The sequence below is a fragment of the Myotis davidii genome, unplaced genomic scaffold (genome assembly GCF_000327345.1).
Source record: "Myotis davidii unplaced genomic scaffold, ASM32734v1 scaffold1316, whole genome shotgun sequence".
NCBI lineage: Eukaryota > Metazoa > Chordata > Mammalia > Chiroptera > Vespertilionidae > Myotis > Myotis davidii.
In genome coordinates this window covers 486,013-510,893 of record NW_006287901.1, presented here as the reverse complement: position 1 = coordinate 510,893, position 24,881 = coordinate 486,013, and the positions used below count along the sequence as shown (strand labels likewise).

General features: G+C 38.4%; 1 protein-coding gene across 1 annotated transcript in view; it reads right to left on the bottom strand.

Annotated features, from left to right (window-relative positions):
* The window catches only part of DGKI (diacylglycerol kinase iota), a 268,750-nt gene that overhangs the window by 101,873 nt on the left and 141,996 nt on the right, over positions 1 to 24,881 (bottom strand). Inside the window, exon 22 of the mRNA XM_015561238.1 lies at positions 8,507 to 8,607. Within this exon, the coding sequence (XP_015416724.1) occupies positions 8,507 to 8,607 (101 nt within the window). The remainder of the gene's footprint in view (positions 1 to 8,506; positions 8,608 to 24,881) is intronic.

The window sequence follows — 24,881 nt, the reverse complement described above, 5'->3', positions numbered from 1 at the left end:
CTAGTAGGCTTCCTTCTTATTTCATTGAGTAAAGTAATCAGAATACAACTTCTGCTTCTCCCTAGTCCCATCTACTGCCTCTGTACCCCTCCTCTGCCTTCCTTCCTTGTACCCTGGAAACCACTGTGCACAATCCCATCTCCACCTACTCAGGGGCACTGCTCCTGCAGTTGGCCATCTGTCTCCTGAATCATCAGATTAACATCTTAAAGCAGCTATGGAGGGGTGTGAGGGGAGGGAGTTCTTCCTCTCCTTCCATTTGCATATGAACCCACTCTATTCACCTGCACCTTTTTTCACTGTACAACCTTTCATGGCGTTACTAATAACCACCCTCTACCCAAATCCAAAGATGCATTCTTAGTGTGCATCTTATGCCACCTCTCTGGAGCATCTGACAGTTGTCACCCCTTTTGTAAAACATTTTTATTCTCTTGGCTTTCAATCAACAAGCTCCCCTGTGTGTTTTTTCCTATCTCACTATATGTAGGGTCCTCTACATCTCCCCTACCTCTGTTTACCACGTTTTTGAGGCCAAAACCTCAGAGGGAGGCATCCTCAAGTCACCTTTTTTCTTACAGAGTACAGCTAATCCACCATCTGATCCTACCAGCATTATCTCCAAAACAGATCCAGAATCCATCTGTTTCTGCCAACTCCCTCAACTTCTCTCCCTTGGAATATCATGTTAGCTTTGTATCTGGTGTCCCCATTGCCCCCTTTGCAATCCAACCATCAATTCTCCTTTCAGAATCTAGAATAATTCATAAGAAATGCAGGCATGTTACTACACATCTTTTAAAATAATTCCAGTACCTTCTCATTATACTCCAAATAAGATCCCAAGCCCTCTCCATGGTCTGTCCACAAGCCCATCTATGTGCTGGTCCTTTCCTACAACTTCAAAATCATTTCCACCCCTGCTTCAACCAATCAGGTTCCAGCCACATAAACTTCCAAGGATTCTGTCTTCCCAGGGCCTTGGCACCTACTGTTCCCTCTCTCTGGGGACACTCTTCCCCCAGAAATCCACATGTGCACTTATTCTTTACTTTTAGGCCTCTACTTATATGTCAACTCTTCAGAAAGTCCCTCCTGATAGCCTTATCAAAGCTGGAATTCCTGGCCGGTTGGCTAAGTGGTTAGAGTATCGGCCCATGGACCAAAGGGTCTTGGGTTCGATTCCTGGTCAAGGGCAGGTACCTGGGTTGCAGGTTCAATCCCTGGTCCCAGTCGTGGCACATACAGGAGGCAACCAGCTGACGTGCCTCTCTCACATTGATATTTCTCTCTTTCTCCCCACCCCCTTTTGCTCCCCCTTTCATTCTCTCTAAAAATCAATGAAAAAATATGTCAAACCTCAGAGGAAGCCAGGGGAGGGGGAAGTAGGGGTGGAAAGAGATCAACCAATGAACTTCTATGCATATATGCATAATACATGGGCAAAGACAATAGAGTGGTGAAGGCCTGGGGTGGGGGACAAGGGCAGGCTAGAAGAGGTCAATGGGGGGCAAAAGGGGCATTTGTAATACTTTCAACAATAAAGATGAAAAAATATATATGTATTCTCCAGTGAGGACTTAAAAAAAAAAGCTAGAATCCTTTGTCACTCTTTTGCTCTATTTCCTTGTTATACTATTATATTATTTCTTTGTCTGCCTCTCCCACTGGAATTAATATAAGCTCTATGAGCGTGGGGACACTCCAGGACCCCCATCACTTGAAACAGTTCCAGAACTATGGTCAGTGGTCAGTGAATATTAGTTGAATTTATGAATTTATTATTTATTTCAGGGTAGAGAGAGATCCAAAAACAGAAACCTGTTCAACAAACCAGAGTAAAGTAAATTAAGACCAAGTCAGTTTAAATACAAAAAGGCCTTTTAAATGAGATTGTGAAAGATTTAAAAACAAAATTAATATTAAAGGTATTTTATATATAAAAAAATAAGAACTACTACACGGAGGAAATAGAGAACATAGTGATTAAATAAGTGTTCAGAATGTCAGGCCTTTGAATGGTTTCCTTAAGTTTTCTGTGCCTCAGTTGCTCAATATGTAAAGTAGTACCTATAACACAGAGATGTTGGAAGAATAAAATTACATGACATGTGTAGAAAGGTTAAGAATTTCCTAGCTCACAGTGCTAGTACAATATGTGTTAACTCTTCTTCTTATTATTATTATATTTATTATATTTTTAATAAAAATAAATATAAGATTTATATATGATAGAGAAGAATAGTAAAATAAACTAATCACAAAATTCTGGGTAAAGGTTGCCTCTTGAACATAGGAATAAACATAAACACACCAGCAAAAGGATGGCCAGTGCCTTCTGAGGACAGATTGATATCACTTAACTCAGATTTCAAAATGGAACGCTGACCTCTACCAAACAGAGGCCTAATCTCTCCTGCACAGCATGGTTGTCAACTTGTTAAATGAGGGGGAAAAATTCAACTGTAGATGAAGCCATTGAAAGAAAAAAAAATCAGTGTTTCTTGAAAACTCAGTGTGTTCCAAATGCTTGCACTCATTTATAATGAATGATGCTCGAGTTTTAAAAACTTTCCTAAGGAAACATGTCAGGAACAAAATTTTAAATCCGATGTAATTCCTATAGGCCTAAGGATTTACTATAATGTAGTATGTCCTTAGGAAAGAACTAACTTAACCCCTGCATTCAGCAGATAAGGCAACTGAAGCCTGAAGAGGATAAATGCATTACCAAGGTCATATGACTAATTAGAGGGTAGATTAGCTCTTCTCATTCTTGCGTATATATTCCATCCCTTCCTCTAGCTATTTAAATGATATATGCTAGGAAAACAGGTACTCAGTGTTTCTATAGCTCTATTACAGTCCTTGTCACATGATAAAAATGCTCCAGCAAATCAGGTACTATTTCTGTTTGGGGATTTTTGGTTTTTGTTCACCACTGTTTTGCTCAGAGTGAGCACTCAATAAATATGTATTGATTAAATAATATTGAAGTCATCCTTCCATGCCTACCTAGCATCTGGTATGGTATCTAGCATAGAACTGACGTAAATGCATAGCCTTCGAAAGCATGGATGCATCAACGAGTAGATAACTCCACCATTGTGGCATATTTATGGAATTCAATTGAGTTCAAATATGGGAACTGAAAACAATGGAAAATCCAGTGATCCACCTCCCCCAGGGTGAAGATGGGTTTGACTTAGTGACTCACTCACAAAGAACAGCATAGGGAAAAGGAAAAATTGTACTGATAAAGTGGAGAAACCTAGCAAATACAACCGTAACCAAGTGAGCAGACTGTCATCACCAGGGATGTCATGTGGATATCAGGGAACCCCTGATAAGATGGGACAAGAAGGGAACTTCACCTCTGCAGTATTCTTAGCAGGAACCCATAGCTCCAGTCTAATTAAAAGTAAGACAACAGAGAAAGCCAGATTAGGGGATATTCTACAGGATACCTGGCCAGTATCCCTCAAGACCATCAAGCTCATGAGAAAGAAAAAAAAGAAAGAAAGAAATACTGAGCAAGTGTCCCAGAGCAGAGAACGCTAGCAGACAGCTAGTCCAATGCAATGTGATGGCCTGGACTGGATTCTGGAATACAAAGTCCAGGTTTAGTTAACTGTAATAAAGCAACATCACTTTCATTGGCAAAGATACCATCATAATGTAAAATACTGAACAGCAGGGAAGCTGGGTGAGGAATATAGTATAACCCCGAGTAGTATCTTTGCCACTCTTTTGTAAACCCGTAAATATTCCAAAACAAAAAAGGTTTTCTTTTAAGAAATTGGGTGATGCATACCAGATGATGCAATTATGAGACTGTATTAAAACTTAAGGAAGGGAATTTGCAGATATCTGGCCAAATCACCAAATATGAGCTTTCAGTGTTTACATGTTTCATAGGTTTAAACATCTTGCCATCATGGCAGCCTCTTGTACTAGTCAACACAGGAAAAGTAAATTGAATGATTAATTGTGTTTTGTTCCCACATTCTTTCTGTGATATTTTTCAGTGTTTTCAACTCTATTTTGGAATGTGAGAAAGTGATTCGGTGGGTAGTGGTGGGTCACTTTGAAGTCACTTTTGACCTATTCTAAACTTATGAAGTTTAGAATAGGTCAGCTGCTCTGAGCCTGGATTTTTAGACCTGAGATTAAGGAACAGTGTGACAGTAGCAACAGCAGCCACAACAATCCTCGCTACCATTTTTGGAGGGCATGCTAATGTGCCAGATGTTGCACCAGGGGTTTCACATACAAGATTGCATTTAACTCTCAGCACTCTATGAGGTTGCAATTATATTCTCATTTTAGAGATGAGATATTTGGTGATCAGAGAAATTACTTTGTCAAGGTCGTGAGATTCAAACACACACATTTCCAACTCTTCTACTAAGTCAGTAAACAAAAGGCAGGAAAATTCCATTACAATATCATTAGTCTATACCACAGAATCATATACTGAGATTATATATTATCTATTATACATTATATATTACATATTATAAATATCCAGATAATATCCACTATACTGAGATAATGTATATAAAAGGGTTGTTGCATGTAATATTTACTATAAAGCAAATGTTAGTCCCCTCCTACTTTTATAGGCTACATCTGCTTTCAATTAGTTCTAAACTGGTTTTTGCTTTTGTGTTTTAAGCCCTAGACTTGTATGAATTATCATAGCAGCTCAAAAGTGCAGAGCAAGCTAATGCCAGAAGTAAAGTTTAGTTTATGTGGAATAGAGTTAAATCTTGGTCCATATCAAGTTATTCGAGATATAAAAAATAGGTCATATATCAATGAAACTCTTTTCAAGTTAGAAATATAACAGATTTCCTTTAAAATTTTTTAAAAAATTAAATGTATGGGGGTGACATTAATTAATAGGATCATATAGGTTTCAAGTGTACACTTCTATGATACATGATCTATATATAATTACTACATCCCACCCTAAGTCAAAAGGGGTGGGGTTGTAAAGAACAAAGGGGGCCAAATAGGCGGCGATGGAAGATAACAGATTTTCAAAAGCGATTATCCTTTGTCTAGACTACATCAGGGAAAGGAAAGAATCTCCATACATCCCCTAAACTTTTTTACTTCTTACAACTAGTCTAATAATAAAATAATAAACTTGACACAAGGCTAAATTAACAGGACAAAAACAATTTAATATGTATGCATGAGCAGTTATAATATGATCACAAAATGAAGCTCAAAGAAATCACTGAATCCGAAGCCTTTTTATGATTTTTAGACAAACAATACATTTGTGAAGAATTGACAGGACAAAAAAGTTACTGTCTGTCAGAAAGTTATCTAAGCAAGGGTTGGGTATTGATTAGTGAGGAACCTAAACACTTTGGGCTTGGGTAGTAAATTAATAAAGAGGCAACCAGGTTTGTTTATACAGACTCTTTGGCTCTGGGCTCTTTAAATCTAATGATAAGAGAAATCTCTGCCTCCAGGTCCAAAAGAGGGCCTTTAACATGGGAGATTTATGCCCTACTTTTAGGGGCACAGAGAGGTCAGTGTTGTTCTTGCACTGGCTGTTTCTGAAGTAAACAACATTAATTCAAAATAATCAATATGCTACTGTGGGATACGTCAGGGCCTGCTGGGACTCCAACAATTATATAATGATGTGCTTTATTATGGACTTCTTTATTCAGATTCTAAGAGTGAGTCTCCGCTATTATTATATTATAAATTTATTTTAGGAAAATTTTTTTAAATATGGCCACTTTCTCTTTATGTTCTACCTTTTAAGTTGAATAAATTTCCCACCCTTGGACAGTATAACCATTATCTCAGGGTTAATAATTCATAAACCCTGTGAATAAGGCTCAAATTGCTTTACCTAAGTCTAAAATTTACCAGCAAGAGCTGAAGGAGGGACTGGCAAAGACTAACCTTTTCGTGCTATTATTTTAGGGTGAATGCCCCCAGGTAAGCTGGAGCCAAATGAAAGGGGAATGAAATGTATCTGAAATAGCTCAGTCATCCTTTTATATGCTGAAACAAGCCAGGCTACTGAAAGGGCTGCCGTCCTGTAATCACTGAGGAGTCCTGCCTTACAGAGGAAAGCAGGGCTTTGTGAGACAACAAACATTAGATTTGTAATGTAATATAAATAATGATGCAGGCACATGAGCAAGATTCTATTAAACAGTGATGGCAAACAGCCTGTGATGCCTGGGTCAATCGCTTGCTGTATCACCAAGAAAGGGAACTAATTTTTAAGCCAAGTAATGCAGTTCTGCTCTAGTTCAGACTGTGAATGTGGACAATAAATAAATGATCTAAGAGGATTCATTCCCTTTGTTCTTCTGGGATGCAGGTCAGTGGATTCCTAGACTCCTTTTATCTGGGTGTGTTCTACGAATTTCATTTAATTAATGCTTGTAAAATAAGATATCTACTTTGGCATGTATGTCACCGATGGACTGGAACTGGTGTTTGCCTTTATACTCAACTTGACCTCTGCCAGCCTTCCCATGAACCTGTGGTCAGTTTCAAGTTGAACCCAAGCAAAACAGAGTTAGAAACAAGTAAAATCCCCAAAGGACAAACTTTCCTGTACAACCACAGGTTAGAAGCGTCGTCACCATATATTAAAAGCAGAATGCCTGAGTTGGCCATCTTTACTTCTAATTAATATAATCTTTAAACCCAAATCTTTAAAATGAGATAAATCCTTGATTCCCTCTTTGAGTGTTTCTTTGTACTTTGAGTCTCAAAGACACTGCTGAATTTGTTGGATTTATATGTATAGCGAGTCACCTCCCACAGTTTGATATAGGATGTTTCCTCACACAGAAACTGTATCACATTAAGATATGATGAGTAAAGCACCTGCCAAGAAGTATCATCTTGTGAAACTCAGATCACAACTACCTCTGGCAATGATGGACAGATAATGGATAGAATAGACAGAACAGACCATTGAAATGCACAGAGAAGCCAAAAATCCCTCCCCACTCCCAACTGACTAGCTTCAGAGTTGATGGTAAGCTGCAAAATAGTACAAACTTGAGATCGGTTCTCTCTTTTTATTTTTCAAGAATTGTAATCTCTTTGCTTGACTTGAGAAAGAATAAAAACACTATTCTTTACAATTAGTTATCTCTGAAAGTCAGTTTCACATACATTGTAACTAAACCTCCCATTTCAAACATATATATCCATCACATTATGGGTTAAATTAGATTTTGTGCTAATCTGTCACTTGTAATCTCATTTACATTAGAAAATGTAATCTCTCATTGACAGAAGGGAGTAATTTGGGAAATTTGCCCTCCTCCACCTCCAACTTTCCTACCAAAGGAAATATGGGTGAAGGACAGAGTGGGAGAAACGAACCGGTAATGACACAGAAAAGAGCCAAGAGCACTGAGGAAGCTGAAGCAGCAGAGAGAATGGAGAAGGCAGAAATTTCACACAGAATACCCTAGTAGGTGACTGGGCTGCCATGGAGATGGGTCCTTACTCATCGCCACCTCCAGATGCAAAAGTCCCTGTACCCACTCTTGAGAGTGTCCCTGAATTCCAGGATTTCCATCCACCAAATCCCACTCCAAATCACAGGTTCAGGAACAAGAGCTCAGAAGGCATTCTCTCAGGGATGCAGCCTGACTCCACCCCTGCCAGTTTTAACTATTTGCGTCTTCTACAACTCCAGGCAGGTTCAGCTTGGAGCCAGTTTGGAGTTTTAGTTCATAAACCTCTGGTTTGGTACAAAATGCCTTTTCCTCTATTAGCATCCCTGCTGTATCCTTGGACACCGGACCTGATCTTCTCTGACTTTAATTGCAATTGACTACTGACCCCCATAATTATGGGGGGAGGCATCATAGTGACTAGAATGTAAAAAAGTGCCCAATAAGTACTGAGGGACAGATGTAGTGAATACAAATTAGTTCTCTATTTCAAGAAATATTTAGAAAATGTGAACATAGAGAAATAATTCATATATTGACTGAATTTAAGATTTTGGAAACAGTGACACATCCTTAAGAAATCACTTTATCATGACATTGAATGTGACTTGGGCCTTGTTTTAACATCATACAATCACGTAACAGCTAGAAGTGTTAGACATGTCCTCACTGATAACTGTCACGAAGAACAAGGACAGTCCTCAATGATACCAGCTTCCAGGAAGACACCTATGCTAGATGTTACTCTACTATGTGGTGTCACAACCTTTCTGCTTTCTCATTTTAAATAAAACCAAGACTTAAAGTAGTTAATAAACCAACTGGTCCTAACTTGGCATCTTGAACAGGAAAATTTTATTCCATGTTCCTGTTGCATTTTCTTCAGTCCACGTATCATTACCTGGAGTTCCCATGTTACTTCCCTTCCCTTCATTTCTCTAACCATGGTTTTCAGATCTGAGATGAATCTATCCATCGAACCAAGGAAGATCAAAAAGACGAAGATAGGCAGATCACAGGAAATCAATGAGGCACTTCCAACTTACAAGCTTCCCGGAGTTTCTCTTTGTCATAGTGGAACCCTTCATAGTCTTGCAAACTGATTTTGTTCACGCGGATCCTCAGGCGGTCTGGGATAGACTGGGGACTGCAAAACAAGAACCGCATAGTCAGACCAAAATGAGAGAGTGGAACTGGGAGTCGTATGCACCCGGGGGGGACTACATGTGATCCTGTCTTCGTGCTTAGAAGAGAAACTTCACAGTTAAACAGAACTGTGGGCTCTTACAGACTATAGCAATGACCTGGAGAACACTTCCCCAGAACCGCAAGTTTCTGAAGTTTAGGTTAAAAACATGGAAATAAGCCGGAAAAGCTTCTGGAGACCAGTCATATCATATTTGCTATTAACTTGGTAAAAATTCTAAGATCGTGTGTTTAGTTCCACAATAAATTACATGCAGTGAATCTGAAACAGTGAATAGTAGGTAGAGTGATAAAGAAATGTTCTAGGCAAATATGTCCTAACAGCCAAATGTGCCAGCTTGACCCTTATAAGAGACAGGAAAACTACAAAAAGCGAGCTAATGATCCCCAAAAGCACAGGAGCGAGACTGAAATAGCTCTAGACACCTCAATAGTCTCTGCGAGCAACTCTTGGTCAAAACATATCACAGTGAACAATGCCTGTGAGGGAGCCTCTGAGCATCGCAAAATAAAACTCAAAATTAAAAATGTGCACCAAGCACCTTCCTTAGGAAGGGAATGAAGTATGCATTTTGATTTCAAAGAATTCAATCCATTCTAGTTCAAGATATTAAACAATAAAGGGGGTAGTACCGAACTCTCCGAAGCAGCCTGCTCATCTTCACAGACTTCATCTGGATTCCCTGAATGTTCTTAAGTAATATTTTCAAAATAGTTTAATTAGGGGTATTAGTGGAGTGAATCAATTTAGTTTTCATCATCACCATTATGAAACGATATATTTCTTTAATATATTAATAAAACACAATCCCCACGTGTCCCTGAATATTATACTTAAATTTCATTGGTTCAGAAAATTTTCTCAAATAAAGGATTACTTCTTTCTTATATTATGGGATAAAAGTCACCATTGACTAAAGTAAAAAGAAGAGCATTACTCCTTCATTCATTTTGGAGGGAGAGAGGGAGGGAGGGAGGGGAAAGGAAAGGAAAGTGAAAGAAAGGGGGAAGGGAGGAAGGAAAGATAAAGGGAAGGAAGGAGAGAAGGAGGTAGGAGAGGAGAGGAAAGAAAGAAAAAAGGAAAGGATGAATGGAAGGAAGACATGATAATTTTAAAAAATTGTCAGAATACTGCTACTCCCACCTCAAACACACACACACACACACACACACACATGTATTTAATTTCATTACAACTCTGTTAGATGTAGAGGAAAAATAATGTAATCTAATTCTCTTGTCTAAAACCACATTTTAGGGCAAAGTATAGTTAACTCCCTCCATATAGACTCCCACTCTACTCATCCCCAAAGTAAAACACATACTCCCCTTTATAGATATATGTATACATCCATACATAGTTCTCCCCCCAAAACACACACACACACACACACACACACACATTTATATATAAATGCATGAATTCTAAAGAGAAATGGTGAACAGATAAAAATGTCTATAGTTTACTGAATTAAAAATTAAGCCTACTAGTATACTAAACCATGAGATGAGTGTTTCTGAGGGGAAGTTGAGAAGCCAGATTTAACAGCTGCATTGGTCATTCAGCCAAAGGTGTTTGCTGGGAGTCCAGTTTGTATTAGGCATTGTGCTGGACATTGTCAGGAAACTTACATAAATACTTAAGTACTTAAAGAGGTATAGTTTGACAGCAGCTTTGTAAATTAGTGGGATACACTTTAAATATCATGCATACTCACACCATCAGTTACAGATAGGAAAACTGAGGTTCAGAAAGATAAAGTGAATTCATGGTCACATAGCTACTAAGTGGCAGAGCTGGGAGCAGAGCCTTGGACTTTCACTCAATGGTTTCATGTTCCTTATATTATATGATGCCAAGAATCCCACGGATTTGACAGCAAAGCCTAGAGCAGTGATGGCGAACCTATGACACGTGTGTCAGAGGTGACACGCAAACTCATTTTTTTGGTTGATTTTTCTTTGTTAAATGGCATTTAAATATATAAAATAAATATCAAAAAATATAAGTCTTTGTTTTACTATGGTTGCAAATATCAAAAAATTTCTATATGTGACACGACACCAGAGTTAAGTTAGGGTTTTTCAAAATGCTGACACGCCGAGCTCAAAAGGTTCGCCATCACTGGCCTAGAACCTGGATTCGCAGAATCAGATGAGCTCAGTGTTGTGCTCACAGTCTTTTCTTTGTCAGTCGACAATCAACAGTGGTGGCTTAGTAAACTGGTACATTCAAGCAAGAGAATGCTGGGCAAATATTACACGATTGTGTAGATCTACATTTATCTAGGGAAACGTCTGACAACAACATACTAGCAAGTGAAAAAAGTCATGGGAAATTATACATGGTGGAATCTCCTTCATGTACACTGTGGAAGCCTGGAGTTTGTATATATAGAGAATTGTCTGGAGAAAATGTTCAATGAACTGGTCCCAAGTGGTCATCTCCATGTGATGGGATTTGGCAATTATTTTACATTAAGCGTCATCATTTTTAGAAAAATAATATAATTATTCTAATAGTATGTCAATATATAAATGAATGATGATAACTCAGGACAAGAGTAAAAATAGGAATTATAGCAGAGTGTTAGGTATTAGATGGGAGTAGTTGGGAAAGATTTTCAGAGATTAACAGAGTGACCACACAATGTTCATACCAAATGCTTACCCTGAAATAAAGAGGGGTCTAATCCTTTTATTTCCAAGTTCACCCCAGTGACCTGCATGGACTATAATTAGTAAATATTTTCCTGCAAGTGAAGCAGATAAGAGGGAAGCTGAAACCATAGAATGTGGTGACCCATCATATTCTGTAATGGGAGATGAGTGAGGATAGAGGTCGAAAGATCTCTCCCTATACAATATTTGAGATAATAGCAGGTCACTGACAGTGACCTCTTGTCTTCTCCTGTGGGCTGGAGCTTCCAAGACTAAGACCTGGCTACAGCAGTAGCAACAGAGTGGGAAATAGGAACCAGAGAATGGATCCAGTCACTGTACCCCTCCTCCAGGGAGCTCCCCAGGGCTAATAAGTGTGTGTCACCTTTATCAAGTTCCCTATCAACAGCCTTCTGCCTCCCAGCCTGTCATCTCTGCCTACCAATTCCAACCACACACTGTTGCCTCCGGAACCACAGCCTCCCACCAATCTTCCTGACTTAAGGGTGGGCACAATGTGGATGAACAACAGAAACTTTCATTTGAACAGAGCTTTCAGATCCCACATGAATTCACATAGTATCTCATTTCATCTCTGGAATGATCAGCTAAGCAAGATGGAAGAAAACAGAGACTCTCTCTAACCACCTGTCACACTTTTCTATCCAGCTTCCTACACAAGCACTGTCTTGTTCTCAGTTCCCGTCTTCTGCCAACAACACATCCCCCATTCCTGCCAGCAGCAGGTTACTTAAAGACAGTTTACTGCTCAGGACCCTGCATTTGGCCTGCCATCAAATGTTGCCATTGATGAGGCCCATCAGCAAATTTCAAAGCCTTCAATCCTGGAGACCACGGTGGAAAACCTCTTGGAATTATTCTGTGCCTCAGTGTAAACAGTAGCTAAGGAACGCAACTCGACAAAAGGGCAGCTCAGATTCCAAGTCAGATGGCCTGGATTGGAAGGAAAGCTCTTCCCCTTATTGGTTAATCAGGAAACTCTGTGCTTCAGTTTCCTCGTGGGTGAAGCGATAATAACACTATTCACCTCATAGGGATACTATAAGAGTTGAATGAGCCAATGCAGGTGATGTGCTTAGAAAACTGGCTGGAGCATTGTAAGTGCTCAATAGATATTAGCTATTATCAGTATAATTATCATTCTGAAGATTCTGCTCTTAGATAAGGTTCTGCCTAATAAGTCACAGCATCTGCTAATACCAGGTATTGGAAGATGTTTAAGGCGTATACAGGAACCTCCTAGACACTTGTGACAAGCTGTTGGGCTTCCTCTGGGTGAATACTGTCTAGCCTGGCTGGTGTCACAGTTCTTCTGGGTTTCCTCCTACCTAGTATTTTACAGGGAAATCGATAACATGAAAACAGACTAGTACATGGGGGAGAAAAAGCACACAGAGATGAAATGAAAGCCAAGTAATTCAGTCGTGTCCCTTTATGTCAAAATATATTAGCGTCCCATTAGTGGCTGACTGGAGTGGAAGATGACAAAGGTGTTCCGTGGGGTCTGGGGAATAGCATTGCTATTAGCTTTCTAAATTTAAATTTGCCAAGGAAGTTAGTAGAGCACAGAAGAGACTAATAACCTGGTTAAAAATACACTCGCCTCCCTGCCAACATCTACCACAAGCTACTCCTATCCTGATTTAAGTAAGCTCTATATTAGGGGTTCCAATGGGGCCTCTCAAGAGTCTCAAAGGGACTCAGCAATCTGTGAATTACCTTTGAAATTGGGCAGTGACCTTAACTTGTCACCATCTCACTCATTTTCTCTGAAGCATCGAGTTTGAGCTTGGGCAGAGTGGAAGTTCATGGCTCTGAACTTAACTCCCAACTCTCCCCCATGAGGACTTTCTCAAGAACCATAAGAACACCTCTCATCAAAGTCATTCGTGTGGGCCTCCAAAATCTCCAGGCCACAACCCCCTGTCCACAGTATGCATACCTCTTCCCCTGAGATGTTGGGGGCAGGGAGTGGAGTGACATCAAGACAGTCACCTGAACTCTCACTGCTATTCAACTTACACTGAGTTCTAATCATTCTCTCCTCCTCTGTAGGTCTTGTCAATAGCTTTTTTTTTCTTTTAATTGACTCTTTGTTGACTTTCAATCCATTAGGGTTAATTCTTCCCTCTGCCTTTAAATTTCTTCATTCTTTCAATTTTCTTTACTACACAGTTTCTCTCAGACTGATAACAGACACTCCCATTCCCTTCTCTTCCATTTCGACACCCTCTGTGGACGAAGGGGATGAGCTGACTGTCCTCTTGTTTCCCAGAGTCACTTCTAGACGCCTGATGAACACTATTCCCTCTTCTCACTGGAAACATGAATCAACTTGGAGTAATGCCTCTAGTGCTAAGACAGTACTACAGTACATAAAACAGGATGTCGAGTCAGGAAAAATTTAGTTCCAATTTGAACTCTGCCAATGCTTAACATTATTAATGCTGATGTTACCATCCTTAAACCATTTTCTGATCTAAATATTAAATTAATAATAATGTATTGATAGTTCTATTTTTTAAATTTTTAAGAAGTACAAATTGCCAGTCATAAAAACAATTATGGGGATGTAAAATATAGCATAGGGAATATAGCCAATAATATTGTAATAACTAAACATGGTGTCAGGTGGGTACTGGAAATATCAGGTTGTCACTTCACTAATTTAACATTGAATGTCAACGGTAAAATTTAAAAAAGAATTTTTAAAGCACTTATCGAGTTGCAAAGAAGCTGGGAAAAATAATGCACTGAGCACTGAATGAGAAAATACATGTTAGTAGTTAACCCATTCTTGGTAAGTAATAAGTGCTCAAAAATTATATATATATACACACACACACACATATATATACATATATATTACTTTATATGTCTATATATTTACTTTTTATTTAATTTATTTGGGAGACATTAGTTAATAAAATTATATAGGTTTCAGGTGTACAATTCTATCACACACCACCTATATATTGTATTGTATGTTCGCCATTTATGGCCCCTATACCTAAAAATAATGTATTATTGCTGCATTACTATTATTAGCATCCTAAGACTTCTTCAATTTTCACAAGCCCCACTTTTTTTAATTCATTCGTGGATAATCACATCATAGCAGAAACAAGTTATCTCCCCTCTAAACAGTAGGTAGTAGATCTCAAAACTCAGCAGGAGGAGAGCATGTTGACATGCGTGAGGAGACGAGATTCAAAGCCACGTAGCATCTGTGGTCTGTTAGATGAGAATAGAAATGGGGGCTATGAATGTGAGCAAGATATTCTACTGGAAGATATTAAGAATATAAATCCTAATTCATGGTACAGAGGAGACCCTTAAAGTCATATAATTATTCTACATTTGTATCTTGCAAATATCCTATTTTTATTAACATTTCTTTTTTTAAATATAATTTTATTGATTTTGGAGAAGAAGGGAGAGGGAGAGAGGGAGAGAGATAGAAACATCAATGATGAGAGAGAATCATTGATGGGCTGCCTCCTGCACACCCCACACTGGGGATCGAGCCTGTAACCCAGGCATGTGTCCTGACCAAGAATTGAACCATGACCTCCTGGTTCATAGGTCGATGCTCAACCACTGAGCAACCCAGGCTGGGCTTCATTAATATTTCTTAAATGGTTCAGTGTAAGACTTGCCACTTAAAACACTCACTGTGTAGACAAATTGATTTTTATGATGAACTATAATTTAGCCAGGCATTTGTTACTCATATATAAAGGGTTTTCCTTGGCAAGGTAGAAAAGCATCACAACTCTGACCACCTTTCTCCCTTGAAACCTGATTTAATAATAATAGTAAGTTGCTATTATTTCTTTCCATCAATATATATGTGAGATTCCATCTGATTGTAACCTAGAAATAATAAAGTATGTTTCTATGAATTTTTAATAGAATTCATTTGAATGGCCCTTTTTTTTCCAATGGATTTTGATTAAAATATTAATTGCTAGTGTGAATTCATAGCAGGAAAGACCTGAAATAGAGGCTGTGATGTGCTGTTCACAATAACTGCTTTGCAACAGTTAAATGAATGGAATGCAAGAAAGTTACGGCCCGGAGGTTTTAGCACCATTTGCCTTCCGAGTGCCCCTGTCCTGCTCACTAGAGGCTTTCTCTTTGTAAGCCCCTGGAAAGCCTTGATTTGGCTGTTCATTTCTGTCCTTTGCCCACTGAGATCCGAAAGTATATCCATGTTGGATTGTGGTCTCTCGTTCCTTTGCATCTGACCTAGTGGGATCTACACAAATAAAAAGAAAGAGGAAAGAACATCCAAAGAGCAGATGTACCTTCCAGAATGGTATGTAAACCTAACAATGAAGCAGAAACATCTACCAATGCACCCTTTCATCAGCTATCAAGCTGGGCCTTATTTAGAAATAATTATAACCAATGGCTTCCTTTAGCAACTTCCCAGAAATTGCTACCATCTACCCTGGAATGTTTTCAAACTGCTACTAACAATACATATCCAAAACACACCCTCAAGTGAGCCTCTTTACATTGAACAATAAAACCAAATTAGATTGAGACTTCTGAACAGACACTTAAAATGGATTTTAGATACCTGCTGAGTTCACACAAAACGAATAATTCCATTGCCTTCTGCCTAGAGTAGAGAACCATATCTCAGGAATCTGAAACAAGTTGTAAAAGAATTCTTGGATTTGGAACCAACGATAAAAACCAAAACCACATGAGCAGCAGTCAGTCATGAGTTCCCGTTGCACAACATGTTATTCTAGAGAAAGTACCTTTAAAGGTTAATTCATTTTTGATAGAAGTTGAATCAGTTCTCAGCCTCTTCAGGATCCATTTATGAGATAGCTGATATGCCATAGCTTACAAATTATCTGAGACAGCTACCCCCTCCAGATCTCCAAGATAATGGAGTTAAAGCCATTAGAGGATTGGGAGAGATTTTAAATGTTATCTAATTCAATATTTGCCATTCCGTCTGATTCTATATTCTCCTTTGATTGCATCTTCCAACAGCTGCTCAGTCTCTGCTTAATCCTCATCCAGGATGGAGGTACCCTATATTTTATTTAACCTGCTCCAAGCTTTTTCAAATTCTTCCTAAAGAATCTCTCTCTCTCCCTCTCCCCCCCCCAATAGCTTCTGTTTATTTGTATTTCTTCTATTATTTGGGACAAAATTTGGTTTAAATCACTGAGACAATCAGACACAGGCACTAATGGCAAAAGAATGTAAACTTTAAGCACCAGTACTATCACGGGTCAAAGAAACATTTGCAGACTTAATGGCTAATAGGTAAAAAAAAAATAGGCAATAAGTATGAGATAGAAAAAAAAATATGTATATCATTGGTAGAAACAAAATATAATTGTAAAATATTTGGAAGACTTTCAAATATACATGGAAATACACACTGTCATGTTTCCATAAAAATCTGTAATAAATACTTATTCTTCTGAAATTGAAATAAATGAATATGTAGTAGAGTGAAAGCAGTATGTGGCTGTTAGACACTATCTCTTCTGCTGGATATCATGGTCCCAGCATTTAAAGGAGAAGCAAAGTTGAAGAAGCAGTAACGAGTTCACTTAGAAACATTGCAAAGCAACTAAACAGGCAGAGCAGTTTCAGGCCAATAGCCTTGATCGAGATTTCAATTTTTTTTTTTTTTTTCAGAGAGGAAAGGAGAGGGAGAGAGAGAAGGAGATAGAAACATCAGTGATGAGAGAGACTCATTGATTGGCTGCCTCCTGCACTACCCACACTGGGGATTGAGCCTGCAACCTGACATGTGCCCTGACCAACTGGGAATTGAACTGTGACTTCCGAATTCTTAGGTTGACGCTCAACCACTGAGCCACGCGGGCTGGACAAGATTTCAAATTATCTTGATCATTCATTTCTTTTGGGAGGCAGTGACTTCCAAAGCACTAGTTGACTCCATCATCTAATTCTGAGAGTTTTATGTAGAATCACCCCACATATACTTAATGTTATAAGTTCTGGATACCAGAATCTCAGATTTGTTTTGTTAAGCCATTCTTGGACAAGCAAAGTGTCCTCTTCAGAAGACTATGTAGTCTATTCACTTTCTCCTTTCCTGTTGTTTGTGCGTATTAAATCTGCTTCTCAGTTCTCACCCTCATTCCTCCTTCACAGCAGCATTCCACACTGTGAGTAACTCCCTGCTCCTGGAAACCCTTTTTTCTTGGACTTCAGTTCAAAACACTCTCCTGGATTCTCAACTAAATTTCCATCTGCTCCTTCTTTTTCTCCCCTGCAGTTCATCCTCCTCTAAGGATGACTATCTTTCAGCAGAAAAAGTCTGTTAGGATAGGAGTTTTGGACTCTAAGTTCCCACTTACTCTTTCTTTATCCTCTTTTATGCTTAAAGAGTATTAAAATTGGGCAAATATGATGATGAAAAGCAAAGAAAGTAAATACCACAGGAAATAAAGAAGGATGGAAATGAGAGGTAGAGGGAATATGAATTTTTGTAGAATTCTGCAAATTCAAATTGCTGAGATGAAGAGCAGTTAATAACAGTTGGAATGGGGACAAGTAAAGAGCTCAAGCCCTGTCTCTCATCACACCAGGCCCAAATCATTGCCACTTTATGAACTAAGGCCATGTAATGGAGGTTTCCTGGTTATTAAAAATGACTGAAGATGGCATCAGAAAACACTAACATGAGCTACTTTTAGTGCCGTAAGCTGCAAAGGCATGGAGAGTTCTTTTGCTGTTCTGATTGCGGAGAGGAACATTAATCACTATCTCCAATGGAGTGAGGAACCACTGGGCTTGAACCAATGAGACACCATAGAATAATGTCACTCCTGGTTCATCTGAATGGCTTCAGATTTTTACGTGCTCACAAAGAAAGACTTTCCTTTTATCTCAGGTTTCAATTTCCATATATCAAAGAGAAAGCCTTACATTTATTTGCTATTTACAATGCTAAAAGTCTTCACTAAGGTTTGCAATCAAAAGCTATTGTCATATTCTGTTCTTTTTTGCAACTGATAAGGAAATTGACTTTCTTTGCTGCAAAGAAGGCTAAAATATGTGTTGGGATTTGCATAGTTTAAAAAGTGTCATTTCACAGAAGAAAAAATTGTGTGCTCATTCACATATATCAATAAAGATACTAAAATTAGGCTAAAATCTACTGGTATATTTGTTCATCTAGTAACTCTAAACACTTTGATGAATCAAATTGCGGTATTCGAGCAGGCATCTAGGTATAATATGAAAAAGAAACTTTATAAAAACCAAGATTACATGTAATTTTAAAATATTTAAAATATTTCACCAATAAACCTTCAGAAAAAATCAGAAATTCAGAATTTTTATGAGTAAAAATAAACAAAGCAGTAGCCCAAATGCATGCAGTAATAATGGAGTGAAAATAAATATGGCCATGTATTTAAGGTTGAGAAATGTTATAACTCCAATTAGTGTGAGAAAGGATTGATGTGTAAATGACAAGATGTGCTCCTATTGAAAAGCTACTATGAGAATTGTACGGAAGTAGCTACGCATCCCTAGGAAACAGGCTCAGCAAGGAGAGAATTCCAGCATTTTGTCTTATGTCAAGAAAATACAAAGTAAGTATTGGCCTGGCAATAAATGGCATTATATAAGAAACATTTCCCTAAAGGCTTTAGCTTTCTATACAAAACATCTTATAAAAGGACACCATACTTTCCTAAAATCTTGGTATTAAAAAAGAACGCTTGCAAAGTCATTTCTTCTTAGCAGGCGATGGGCATTTTACCATATGTTTTGGCACATATTTTCCCACCCAGGTTGACAATGGCTTGCCAAGGTCTGGAATATTCAGTGGTGCTACATTTGGCTCTGGAGAGAGACATGGCATCACACCTCTCCTACCACTCTGCTAGTCATCAACTTACAGCTGGTGGAAGGCCAAGCCCCCCACTTGTAGCACAGATGTGCTCCCAATAACCCATGTTTCCTTGTCAGAAATCCAAGGAGAATGAATCAGAAAGTCCTCTAAACCCAATTCCTCTTTCCAACTCAATTTAGCCAATTAGGTGGAAACTTTTCATCACCTTTCTCTAATTCCTGACCCAATGACTAAAGGATTTGTTTTTATGAACCATTCTTCTGGTTGATGTGAGAAGAGACAATAAAGACACATTGCTAGAACAGAACTTGTAAAAATCATATGACAATTCTACCACTACACCAATTACTAACCAACAAAAATAACCTTTTAAAATTTGATAGTAAACTTAAGGAAAATGTTTCTTAAGATATACTTTTAGTGTTAGACTAATAAATTACTCAGATGATGAAGAGTAAACAAATATGACGTAACAAACAAAAATATCAATTAAAAGGAAAATAATGAACGAGAGGGAAAGAATGGTTTCCGTTAAGAATGTCATAATAGAACGTGAAATTTGGGGTACTTTTGCTTGTCCCATTTGTTTCTCTCATTTCACTCACCACATTAAAGTAGCTCACCTCTTTACCAAAGGCAATATCCTAATATATTCATAAGCCAAGGATCTATCCTCAAGGAAAAATGTAATTATTTTACTTTGCCTGGGCAATCAAACATCATCAGAGCAAAAGAGTTACGTCCCAATTAAAGGGCAAAAATAACTTCTCTTGAGAGCAGGAGAGTCTAAATGATTCAGAGAAGAAAATAATTAGTTATCCATAATATAGAGGTAATAAGCTTTGGCATCTTTGTTACATTTGTAATTCTTCCAATGCCACTTTTATTTTAGTCAAATATTTTAGCTACAACTTTGGAACTTGCTGAATTCATTTTTAGTATTTCATTTTCTGACACAAAATGTGACAACTGGTTCTGGGGATTAATTAAGTCCAGCATCAACAAGTCTTTTTTTTTTTCATGCTTTTAAAAATGTACCCACTTTTCATTTCATATAAGTGTTTCAGGGTATTATGACAGACCGAGAAAACTAAACTGTATTGCTATAATTAATGTGAAATTCTCCTACAAATGAAATGCACACTGCAATTTATGACCATGCCAGCAAAGCAATCCAAACTAAACACCCTCTTGGAACGCTGGAAACAAATGTCTACATTTGTTTGTTATTGATATATTTTTCTTACTCTATGGCAGAATATAGTATCAGTTATTTTTGCAGTATTGGAGTAAAAAACAAAAACATTTTTTTTTCCGCTATGAATGCAGTAAATCCATTAACATTGTAGTTGTAATGTTGTTATAAAGGTAAGAATGAGTACTTTTTAAAAGTATTTAGGTGTGTTTTTTTTCTGGGTAGAGAGTCCCTTTGTAAATAAATCTTTTCTTCACAAAGACTAGCAAAATTATTGCTGCTCCTTTCCTTTTATAGTCTGTATTTTGACAGTTATTTTATTATAGTAACAGTTTTAGGAATTCGGATTCAAACAGAAATGTAAAGTTCATTTTGCTCAACCATGTTATTTTACAGAAGAATGAATTTGGGATCAGACAAGTCATCAACTTTATTGTACTCATATAACTAAACTAATACAGAAAATCTGCTATAAATAAAAGAACAATGTTCTTTAGCCTTTCTTATAAAATTTTTTAAAAGATTTTTAAGGAATTAAACTATTAGTACAAGTAATATACACAACGTTCAATCTCCATATAGTTGGTGGCAGGACAAGAACCTTAAAATTCAAATGCATCTATTAAGATGCTATTAGGAGCTGGGTTGTATCCTGGAAAATTCATATGCTCAAGTCCTAACCCCCCAGTTCCTCAGAATATGACCATATTTGGAGACAAGTTCTTCAGAGGAATAAAGGTTAAATGAGGTTTTATGGGTGGACCCTAATCTAATCTGACTGATGTCCTATAAGAAGAGGTTAGAACACAGACAAAGAAGGAAGAAAACATGAAGACACAGGAAGATGATGGCCATCAACAAGCCAAACAGAGAGGCCTCAAAAGAAATCAACCAACCAACACCATTATCTCAGACCTCTAGCTCCCAGAGTGTGAAGAGATAAATTTCTGTTGTTCAAGCTACTTAGGCTGTGGTACTTTATTGTGGCAGCCCTTGCAAATTCATACAGATGTCTGCTAAAAAGATGCACGAAGAGAACTAATGCATTTTATTTTGGTCCTGTGACTATTTATAAAAGATACATAATAGAAGGGTGGGTTGGAAAACTCTGGTGGCTTGATAACACTGTTCAGGATATTTACCGTATTTGCCGGCGTATAAGACGATTTTTTGGCCCTGAAAAATATGCCTCCAAGTGGGGGGTCGTCTTATACGCCAGGTACACTTCAGATAGACTGCCCATAGTGCTTGCCCCGTGCCATAGTGGCCTCCCGATGCCCGCCCACTTCATTCCACATACCGTTCAGGCATCAGCAGCGCTGCAGGGTGTATTCTCGGCTGTTATGCGATTTTGCTGTTATGCGATTTTACCACACTCGCAAAATCGCACACAGCCGATCATACACCCAGTATGATAGCGCAAAATCGCGAATCGCGATACCATACTAGGTGTATGGTTGGCTGTGTGCGATTTTGCGAGTGTGGTAAATTCGGGTTACCGTATATTTCTTTATATATGCATTGAAGATTCGCGATTTTGCTATATCATGGTGCCTGTTTATGAAGAGGAGTTTGAAGGCTTTTAAGGTGAAACTGTCACGCCAGCAAACTTGCTAGGGACTTGCCCGGCACTTGCTCTCTCCCTCTATTTGTTATCTTACTTCTATCATTGACAGTCCCTCTAGGTTGTGGGCTGCTTGCCTGTGTTCCTGAGAAGCATCTACGGTACCAGTCTATAGAGTGTGTTTTCTTTAGTGAATTACCGGTATGCTTACCGGTAATAAACTTGCACTGTTTTATGTATATGTTTGATTACATACAGCCTTGTGACAGTTTTCCTGCATGTCATAAGCATTTGAATATAAATTAAAATGTTAAAATCAAATCTGATATTGTTTTACCTTTTATTTGGTGTGTGGAAGATGTGCGGAAGAGGGGGTAGTCTTATACGGCGAGTATATAACAAACTCTGTATTTTGAGTGGAAATGTTAGGGGGTCGTCTTATACGCCCAGTCGTCTTATACGCCGGCAAATACGGTAAACCTAATTTCAACTTCTTCTAAAAGTCAAGGTATATAGAATAATCCAAAAAGAAAATCACTGTTGTGTTATTGAACTAATGTTATTTCTAAGATCAGATTTTTAAATTTTAATTTTTTAAAAATTTATCTTGACTAAACAAATGAACAAAAATTCATGAATGTATTTCCCTCCTGGGCCCAGCCCAATAGACCTGGTGCATAGCCTATACCAAACCGTCGCTAACCCAGAAGCTGACTTGTGCCACAGCCCCCTATGCCTGCACCTCAAGCCAGCAGCACTGAGCAAATACTCACTTCACTTTTGAAGTGATCTTTCACTGTGCGAGAAGTGCTGACTCATAAGACTGGGTTTACACCTATGCACACATGACTAATCCACCTCTAAAAACACTTTTTAAAAGCAAATAGATGTAATTTCAAATGTGGAGGGTGTCCCAAATGTATTATCCTTTACATAACTGCACCAGATTCTGCGACATGCTTACCTTTGCTAAGGGAAGAACACAGGTACCCCCGCACCCACTGAGGATGCGAGCTGGACCCTTCACAATGAGCCTCTTTCACAGACCAAATGCCCTGGCTAACAATCCTGAAAGACTCTTCAAGTGCTTTAGCAGTACTCAAATTTATTTTTAACTTGGGCTTGTCATTCTGGTACTTTTCTTATAATAACACTTGAACTGCAAACTCACCAAAGATCTACACAATTAAAACACTCAAAAGTGAATTCTAAATTATTATTCATCCCCACATTTTCTTAGGGGGAAGTTCACATAGTATGATTTGATTAAAATATGTAAATCACACACACAGGAAAATGACCAAAGGTTATGCTAACAGTAGAGTTCAGGGTCTTAAATGCTACCTTCAAAGCAGATGGCTCTGCGTGTGAAACTTAACTTTATGACTTCTACGATCTTAGGCATGTTTTCTAACATTTTTATTCTCAGTCTTCTCATCTATGGAATGGGAATATAACAACTGTTACTATCTACTGTTATTAGGGCATTAAATCTGATCAGAACTCAAGCTGGTGAGCATAATGTCAGGCGCACATGTTCGCTTCTCTGGCTAAATGGAACAAAGCCACTAGGGTTCTGCTTGGGGTAAGGTGAGACATTGGCTGTCCCATGGCAGTGCAGGGCCTGGGCCTCTCTGATCAGCATTAGGGGTAAAGGATGACATGTCATGCCCATGGCATATCTTGCCTACCTGTGCCTTCGATCCCCTTGGGACTGATTTTCACAGTGTGGGGTCATGCCCTGAATTTTAGCATAACAGAACCTCAAAGCTGATAGATGTTTAAAATGCAGAGATAAGCTGCACTTTTTAAAGTATCTGAAAAACTGAAATGCAAAAAGGTTAATACGTGGTCAATATTCCACAGAAAAACACATGGCTCCCCTTGATACACAAAACCGAAAGATGTGACACAGGAGTTGGGGGTAGGGCTACGGAATAAGGAGGAAGACACTCCAGTCAGAGACTTGGTCCACTCCTGCTGCCCCTTTAAATCATAAAACAGACCCCTCTGGTGAGCTGAGTGGGAAGAGCACCCGCAGAGTGAGAAAGCTCTTGGGGGAAACGCACGGAGCCCAGGTAGGAAAACAGCCACTGTCCACACTGCAGCCTGGGCTCAAATTTGGAAATTGGTGTGAGATAAAGCCCAAGTAGCTCCTACTTCCTTTTCTTTGGAATTTTCCATTTTATTTATCTGATTTATGGAACCAGCAGAGAGAAGCTGGCATGAAAAGAGAGGAAAGCATAACATTTTGGGCCCAAATAAAGGTCAAATGAAATCACTAGAAGATAACCCAGGAAAGGTGACCGTGGGAGAAGAGAGAAGAAAGAAGATGGGTGAAGCTTAGCCGTTATCTCTGCTCAGAGGCTCAGCGAGCAAATAGCTCTGTTTACTGGAAATCCTGAAGCTCACTCATGATCTGATTCTCAGATTGAGCAAGTTTTTTTTTTTTTTTTTTTTTAGTTTCCTGGATTTAGCAACTCTCTCCTGTTCTTTTAAAAGTTATCAAATTTATTATTTGCTTTCTTTCCCTTTATAGATATAATTCATGTTCATTGAAATCAATCAGAAAATAGAGAAAGCCAATTAGAAATTATCTATAATCCTACCACTCAGAGATAACATTGAGGGCTACAGTCACAATAACAAAAGCATTAGCCATAAATATACCCCCAGCTTTTGAATGCTTAGGCCTTTTTGGTACCCTCATAGTTGATCTTTGGGTCCAGAAACTATGACCCAAAACTTATAATCAATGAATCAGAATTTGGACAGATTTCTGCCCCAGATAACAAGCTCTCCTGGAAGCTTAGCTGGCCCAGAAGTGCTCTTCATTCTGAGGTTCTTGTGAAGGCTGGTGTGTTAGCCACCAACAGCTTCATTCATTCTGAGGCAAATTATGTC